Genomic DNA, 8,669 nt, shown 5'->3' on the forward strand with positions numbered 1-8,669 from the left:
AGAATAATACTGTGATTGTCCAGTTGATGAAAACCTCAATAGCTGACGTTAGCTTTTGCTTACTGTGTTGCAGACGCTCCTTGAGTCTATGGTGGATGCAGCAGAAAACCTATGCCCAAATGTAATGAAGAAGGCTCGCATCCGTGAAGACCTGATTGAGGCTAGCACGGAGAAGATTTCCATCCCGCGCACTTTTGTGAAAAATGTCCTCTTGGAGCAGTCTGGAATTGATATCCTCAATAAAATTAGGTACTTTAAAAGAATAACCAAACAAAATTGGTTATAGAATTTGGATTTTGGGTTGCGTGTATGTGTGTGTGTGTAGTAGAAGATTTTTAGAATGCTTTGGTGACTCACAACAAACTATATTAAGGCATTCAAAGAGCAGGAAATTGTCAACAGGTCTGGTGAACTTAGTTCAAGACATTCAAATATTTGGAATCTCCAGGGTTGTTGACTTGATCATTAATGCATGTGCTTCTGTTTTATTTAGTAAGAGTTTGGCCTTATGGGACGCAAATAACATATTCATGACTGATGTATTTTTTAAACCTATTTATGTTCTCAGGTAGCACTGAATTATTGGAATAGAAGAAAATTGCACTTACTTGCCTTTCATGTTAACAGTGCTTTCTCTGTTGCTGCACTTGGTCTCATCCTGTAGCTGTAGCAATGACTTTAAAACTTTTTGTTTGTGTGGGAGTTGTGCACAGCAGGCAGGCATACTTAAAAAATGAAAACTTGGATATTCAAACCACAAACCTGGAGCAGAAACAGTTACCCCAACCAACTCTTAGTTTGCTCTTTAAAAAGGAAAAAAGAGTCTTTTACCTGACCTTCTACTGCATCTTTTTTTCATCTTAAATATATAGTTAATATATTCAATGCAATATAAGGTGGTTGACCTGTACTTAAACCTTTGCAGTTGCTATAATTTGTCTAAGGAATGCTTTCTGCTTGATGGAAAAGCATGTCATTTTGCACTGTGATGCTAATATCTTTGCAGAAGAAGGAAAACAGAAAGACTTAGAAATTAGTTTTGCAGAGTGCAGCAAAATTAGCAGGAAAATGTATTAAGGACTTTAGCTATGCCTTCAGAGTGTTTAAAATGCTTCAGGGAGCGAGTTGTCTTCACTTTGGTGCTATCAAAGAAATCTTGACCTTGAGACAATAATAGTTCCCGTTCCACCTGTAGAAACTGCAGTTGTCAGCGGGGGGAGGGTGCCACACTGTCACTGTTCCTGCCTTATATTATTTAAAATTATTATGTAAGTAACTGACGGGAAATCCCTTCACTCTCGCTGTCTTCCCACCATGGCTTAACCACCATTCTACTTCTCTATGAATTGCATTGCTTTTCCCAGGAGTGTCTTATCTTTGTCCCCAGGCTTTGTGCAGAGGTAGTTGCAGATCTAAATAGCTTTGTTAATTCCAATGTAACTCAGTCCATACATAAAAACCTTAAAACAAAATGATGTTACTTGCTGGTAAGTGTCAGTTGAAGCAGTTGCCCTTGACACTCAGGAGGCAGGAGTGATGGAGCTTCAGGCGTACGTGCTTGTCAGCTGCAAATCAGCTGCCCTCCACAGCCTGAGCTGTTTGTACTTTGGGCAAAGATGGGACTCCAAGGGAATAATTCAAGGTACACATTTCCTTGATAGGAAGTTACCAGTGAAACCTCAATTTAGTGTATGGGGTGTGGTGGTGTTCTGCATACGTCTGTGTAATGGGAATGGCATTGATCTTGAGACAAAGTGATTACCTAGAGCAGAAAGAGGAAGCAAAGTTATGATGGTAAAGACTGGAGAACCAGCATTATGCAGTTGTCCTTCATCTGGCAGACAAACACAAAAAGAAGTTGAGAAAATGAGTGGATTATAGTTGTTCAGTGCAGTAGTGTTAAATAGGCAGCACTGTTCTAATCCTATTCATCTGAGGTTCATGTTTCTCTGACTCCAGAGGTGGAGTGTTCCTTACTGCATTTCACATGTGGTTTTTATTCAGCTCTCTTACCCAGATGTTTTCATTTCAGCTCTTAGAAAAATGTGAGAAGCAGGTTAAATACGGTACAGAGGCTCTTGTGTTTATTGTGTGATTCATGAGTTTATTTCTGAAACTTGCAGTCATGTATCCTGACACCCTGTAATGTTTTACTTCAAATAAAGTGACAGCCCTGTGGATAATCATCACACTGTTGAACGTGTAATAGAGACAAAATTCTCCTGCGTGAATTAAAAATTTCTCTGTCTCATTTTAATCCTCACACAGTGAAGTAAAGCTGACAGTGGCTTCTTTCCTGTCTGACCGAGTTGTAGATGAAATCCTGGATGCACTTTCCCATTGCCATCACAAACTGGTGAGTATTTGCATGGTTGATAGCTGAATATGCTGGGTATTTTAACAGTGCCATTTACATTCATAACTTGTTCAGTTTCCCCATAGCACAGCTCTATTTTGAAATCGTCTTATTGTCATTGGCATCACTGACATTATTTGACATATGATTGTGGGACTCTTGCCTCTTTGCTTTAAGGAAGATACAGCCTTGAGAGAGGCTGCATTATACATTTGCCCTATTATCTTCTGCACTGTTGTCAGATCTAAAACTAGAAATGCCGTCAGGATGCAGCATTGGGTCATTGGTTACAAACAGTGCCAGTACTTGTCCTGGTGAGATAATAAAGGAAAAAATTGGTTGCTTATGAAATAAATTGGTTGCTTATGAAATGAAAGGTAAAATTTCATTCTTTAGAGGAGGGACTGCTGAGACTCTGTTCCCTGAACAAGTACATCTTGAGGCTACCTCAGAAAAATAGGTATAAAGTTGGAAGAGAAAGGAGTAGAAACATAGCAAAAGAAACACTCTTTTATTTGAAGGTGCTGAGCTGTCAGAAGGCACAATTGTTTATTATAAAGGTACTTTGCCAAGACTAGAAGAAATAAACAACTGTGTATCTACAGAAAAACATTTTTACTTCTAATACAATGGGCCTCTGTAAGGAATATCCTGTGCTATTTTTTAAAGAAGCCATTGGGTTGAAATTGCTCTTACAATTTCTAATTGAAACTTCTGTGGCTTCAGCTTGCAGTCATGAAATTTTTCAGATGCTTTTCACCACAACATAAGGGAACCATATATATTTCTCTTTATTTCTTCTCTGTGAAAGTCCTTATACACAGAAAACAAATCACTCTTTCTCCCCTCCCCCCTTTTCTAAAATAAATAAATAAAGGACTTGGTTATTTGGGGGTGCATCTTCATGATACAGAGCAGCATTGTGTAAAGGTACCACCTCTGGTCTCGGGAGCTATGCAGCAGCATCAGCCTGCTGTCTGAGTGGCCACATTAATGAGCTGCAGTTAGTCCTGGAGCAGGCTCAGCTGGCATGAGCAGTGGGCTGTCTCTGTCCAATGGTATTGCACAATGTCGTCATACCCTGACTCTTGCACAGTAAGTCATTTTCTCCAGTCTTTGAGTCACTTCAGTAAGAATCCTCTGCACTTTCTCCAGCTGTTTTAAAAGCCTCTTTTAAAACTATGGTCCCAGAACCAGACACACTATTCCAGTGTTTTAACCAACACTATATATAGGAATGAAACCGCTTTTCTCCTGATACTCTTCATATTTACATAGCCAAGGAGATAAGATTTTCTTCCTTTTGTCAGTATTTCAGTAGTAGCTCATTTTCAGAACTGGTGTTTGCTCCCTCCCAGTAATGATTTCAGGATGCTCGACACTTGCTGCTTTTCAGGATTGTGTCCGTAGCTAATTGCCAGTGCTCTTAGTTTCTAAGGAATGATTGGATGTTTTATTTGAGTTGATTTACTTTGTGATCCATTTTGGCATGCATTAGTAACGTCCCCTTCGCTGTTTAACTCTCCTGTGTTTCCGTTAGCTGCAGATTATTTCAGATAGTATAGCACTATTGAAAACATTGAAGAGCAGGATTCTGAAAAGATGCTGGTAGAGGATCTCCTATCTAAATTGTCAGTGTTAATCTTCAACTGGCAGCTGTGAGAACTGGTAGCTAGTTCTTAATACAATAAAGATTAAATGCACTGATGAAGTTCTGTGCCAGCTTCTTAAATTGGAGTGTCATGTGCTACTACTTGAGCCACGTATAAATGTCTGTGCACGTTGCAGTGGCACATCAGTGTTTGATGCAAATTTGAAAAGTAAACCTTATTCAACAAGACCTGAGTTTGCTAATGATGATGATTAGCATTAATTATTATTGAAGCCCTTTTAGTGTGATTGAAGATAAATCCATAAGAGCTCTCCAGTTGTTTTTCCTGAGTAGACACTAGACTAAGTGAGCTATAATTGACTCAGGTCATCTGTTTACTCTTTTTGCTGTTTAACAAACTGCAATCCACTGGTTGTCCAGTCATGCTGGGGTTAAGTAGTGGACTCCAGCTCTCCCTAGCTGCCTCTTTGAAGGTTTCTGTGACAACTGATTTGGGCCAGCTGATCTTCAATACTTGTTTTTAATTGATGCTACTTAATATTCTCTTTTCATACCAGCAGAACTAGAAAATAGTTCATAATTTTCCTGATGTGGTTTATATAGCATTCTCTATGGTTTTAGAAACTGTTCTTGCTATGCAGGTCTAAGAATGGATTTTATTATTGTTAGAATATTTCCTCTCTGATAGTTCAAAAAAAAGTATCTTATACCTAAAATCTGTCAAGGAATTTTTTTTGCTTTTTTATGGTAGCTCTTACCTAACTCTTCAGGCAAACAGAAGGTAGGTATTTATCAAAGCTCTCCTGTGTTTTGAATAACAGGTGATAACATATTATGTTATAATTATAAAAATTATATTAGCTGAAATTGTACATGTGTCTGTGTTACTTAATTAAAAAAAAAAAGAAAAACCAAACCCACAACAAAACAAACAAAAAACCCCTCAACAAACAAATAAAAACCAATGGTCGTGGACAAAGCTTCTCTTCCACCCCTTTATTTTCTTTGCAATAAAGACAGGGTAAATGCTGAGGAAGCCCCATGATACTATTATAAGTCAAAAGTAGGACATCTTTTTATCTGATCTTTTTCCTTTTCTTTTTTCCTGTTAGAATTTTCTCCCTTCCTTCTTAGAATGTGTGATGGAAGGGGTTCCATCCAAAAAAAGAGAAAACCAAAACAAACCCTGTGTGAAGATTCACACACACAACTGAGTTTTGCTTTTGTAATTGACCTTCTAGGATCTGTGAATACTTAAGTTCTGTAAGCTTTCTGGTTGGGTTTGGTTTGCCTTTTTTAATAGTTTGATTGATGTGCTCCTGTCTTTATCCTTGCCTCCAGGCTGACCATTTGACCAGACGTGGCAAACCACTTCCACAGCAGGCATCACTGGCAATTGAGTTAGCTGAAGAAAAACCAACTAAACGTTCTATCATCACGGTTGAGGAATTAACAGAGATAGAACGTTTGGAGGACCTGGACACCTGTATGGTAAGACACATTCCTCTGCCCATTTGGTTAAGCATGCAAATAACTGGAAAAAAATGCTTTTCAAAATGTCATTTGACGATTTCATGATATCAGGAAACTGAAGTTAGGAATTGGCTTGTAGAAAAAATAAATGTTGGCTTGTGAACAGTGAGTTGCATGTTGCTGTTCAGTGAAGGAAAAGCTTTTCCCTTCATTTCTCCTTTACTGGTACCTATTCAAGGGCCTTTCCCTTGTCTACATTGCTGCAGTCAAGCTTAATAGACTAAAACCTCTTACACTGGCCACAGTTTCACAGAGGTTTCAGTTGCAGTAATAAATTGGACCATGCTGTCCTTTGACAACATGAATCCATGTCTTCATTCTGCTTGACGTGGATTCCTCTGAGCCATGACAAAAAATGTTCCTGCCTGGAAGTTATATTATTGACCTTGAACAGAAGTTGGTTTCTTTAAAAGTAGTTTTTGAACGTATGGAGGAAGTCTTAAATCCTTGAGACTGGGCTGCAAGTGATCCTGGAGGGCAAGCTTTTCAAAAGTAATCGATTTAGGAGTGTGAGATCCAGTAAAAATGCTGAGCATAAATCACTGAAAAACCCTATAAAATTTTTAAAAATTAAAAGACCTTTTATTGTAAAGGTTACTCTGTGCCATATAATGATTCTTGGAGATGCAAATCCACAGAATTACAAATTAATGCTTTCCTAACTGTTTTCAACCTCAAAGCCCCCTCCACCAGCTCAGTCTGTTGAAGAACTCTAGTGTGGACAGGAACTTCAGGGGGCTCTTCTCTATTACAAATTAGTCAGTCTAATAGGTGGTTTCTGCTGCAAGGGATGGGCTTTCTCTTCTGCCTTCCTACCTTTCCCAGGAAGCTAAACTGGCAGAAAAACAAATTGTCTCTTTTTGCAAAAATTTTGTTGATTCAATTCCCTGAGTAGACTCACTGTAGAGTCAGACAAGTACAGCTTGAGAGAAGGAACAGCAGGGTTGCTCCTTTCTGCAGCAGCTGTCTTTTGTTCTCACTTAACTATATAAAACAAAAGCACACCTTCATTGGAAATATCAGATTAAAAATCATTCTCTCTCCCTTCCAAATCTCCTTCTTCACCAAGATATGATTTGATGAAGTATTTGTCTGAACATCACAAGTCACTTTGAGGTGTGTATTGCTGATGGCATCATCTGGCTCATCACTGGTACTACCAAGTTCCAGAAGCTTTCTGTAGATAACATTTAGTAGTCATTTTTAGCCATAAGTCCTATGGGAGAGAGACTTCCCAGTAGAATGTGTGGCATCTGAACCCTGTACCTCTAAGTTTATTTTTACATGCTGGCTTCATTTATAGAAAAATAAGCTAAATGCTCACTTTGACACCCCACCCTTCCCCTTGAAATTTGTTTTTGCAGCCTGTTAAGAATAATAATTCTTTGAGAATGTCTTTATCTTGTATCACCATGGTTATATGAAAGGATCATATCGCTGTGCTGTTATCTTTCACTTTGATTATATTAAAATAACGAAAATGTGATGATGCTTACACTCTGTAAAGGATGCATTAGATGCTAACTCTACTTATCTTCAGAAGGGTTTATATCTCTCTTCATTCTCTTCTTTCACCTTCATCTTGCACAGAGATTCAAATACCTTTGTGACCCAGATTCTCATCAATATATAATTTCTGAAGAGAATGAAGCATCAAATAAATACGAGGCAATAATCTTAGTGCTAAAGAATCCATTCGTTAAAAACTGATCCATTTTTAAAAGCTGCTTTTTGCATCCTGGATGAAAGTGATACTGCTTGCTGTTGTAAAAAAATATATAGATAGCCCGAAGAGGCTCAGTAATACAGGCATTTTTACTGAGTTAGTGTTCTCTCTGAGTTTTTTGCAACTAAAAGCATCTTAAGAATGGATTTCATGCATCTTCAGATGGAGTTAGTAATTTCAAAGGTAGCACTTTCCAGGTGATGTATTTTCACCGTGATGTAGGATGGGAAAATCCTATAGATTTCAGATATTGTCTTGGAAAAATTAAGTGGCAAATTTAAGTGTCATACAGATATTTGCATGGAAATAAGGGATCTTCTGAAAGGGGCATCAGTGAATGCTTTGTGAGCTGCTTAGTGCAGGAAACAGATATGTAGCTGAAAGATTTTACTAGAAAGAGAAGCATATGGTTTTATGAACTGTAATTATTTTTAATCTTAGATGAGAAACAGCTATGTATATCCCACTTCCAGAATGGCTTTAGTCCAGAACACTGCCTTCTTCGGCCATTGGAAATCCCTAAGCATTACAAAGCATGATGATAAAACAAATCTTAGTCTTGTGAGTAGAGATGCACCTGGCTGAGTATTCTGTTCTGCAAAACTCAAACCTGAAACCTTTAATTTCATCTTAGTGGTATGCACATTTGGGAGTCTAATCTCTTACTGCCAAAAAAATATGGAACGTGGGATGAGGCTGATCATGTTGCTGGCATGCCAGGAAAAACTTGCCTATTCTAAGGCCTGTCTATCAGTTTGCTCCAGATAGTTGTCAAGATGTCCGGGGAAGAAGAGATTTTGGTCTTGCAGGAGAGGCACTGAGCTTGGATCACGATTTTGGGGGAGTTATTTTTTTTCCATTTGCAAAATTGGATTCATTTTTGAAAACCGTCATCTTCAGCAGGCTGGTTCTCTTCATTCTTGTTTTCTTCAGCAAGCCTATCAAGGACTAGTATTCTAACTGAGGCAAGGTATGCAACAGTATGTTGTTATTTACCAGCCTCCCTTGAAGATGTCTTTGAACAATGTGGGGAAAAACTGGATCCTGGTTGAGTTTTGAGTGTATGGTTACAGGTATATTACATAGCACTGCAGCTAGGTGAATGACTACGAATGAGGTAGATGTATTTGTGATAAAATGCTTATGAGCTGTATATGCAGATTGAAAGGGGAAGGCAGGAAGGTTAGTTTATAAAACTTGGACTGGCAGCATGGGGATCTGAATCTTCTAGTGCTGGTGACAGAGTGAACCGGTGTGTTCCACAGCTTGCCCACCTACTCTCAACCCAGGTGCAGCGTGGCTGTGGCTTAGAGTATTTCCGGGTCAGAGTAGAGTTGCCATCCATCCACTTCATAGTTTGATATGTATAAGCAACAAAGATGAGACAGAAAGAACTACCACAAATGGGCCCATTAAATGCACCACTGAAAAAGAGACTTTAA

General features: G+C 38.5%; 1 protein-coding gene across 1 annotated transcript in view; it reads left to right on the plus strand.

Annotated features, from left to right (window-relative positions):
• Nucleotides 1-5,459, plus strand: part of LRRC16A (leucine rich repeat containing 16A) — a gene marked incomplete at both ends in the record, with an annotated part of 66,126 nt that extends 60,667 nt beyond the window's left edge. The window contains 3 exons of the mRNA XM_010020905.1: nucleotides 74-249; nucleotides 2,269-2,356; nucleotides 5,310-5,459. Of these exons, the coding sequence (XP_010019207.1) occupies nucleotides 74-249; nucleotides 2,269-2,356; nucleotides 5,310-5,459 (414 nt within the window). The remainder of the gene's footprint in view (nucleotides 1-73; nucleotides 250-2,268; nucleotides 2,357-5,309) is intronic.
• Nucleotides 5,460-8,669: the final 3,210 nt, after the last annotated feature.

This window comes from Nestor notabilis, unplaced genomic scaffold (assembly GCF_000696875.1).
Source record: "Nestor notabilis isolate BGI_N333 unplaced genomic scaffold, ASM69687v1 scaffold9708, whole genome shotgun sequence".
In the NCBI taxonomy this organism is placed as follows: domain Eukaryota; kingdom Metazoa; phylum Chordata; class Aves; order Psittaciformes; family Psittacidae; genus Nestor; species Nestor notabilis.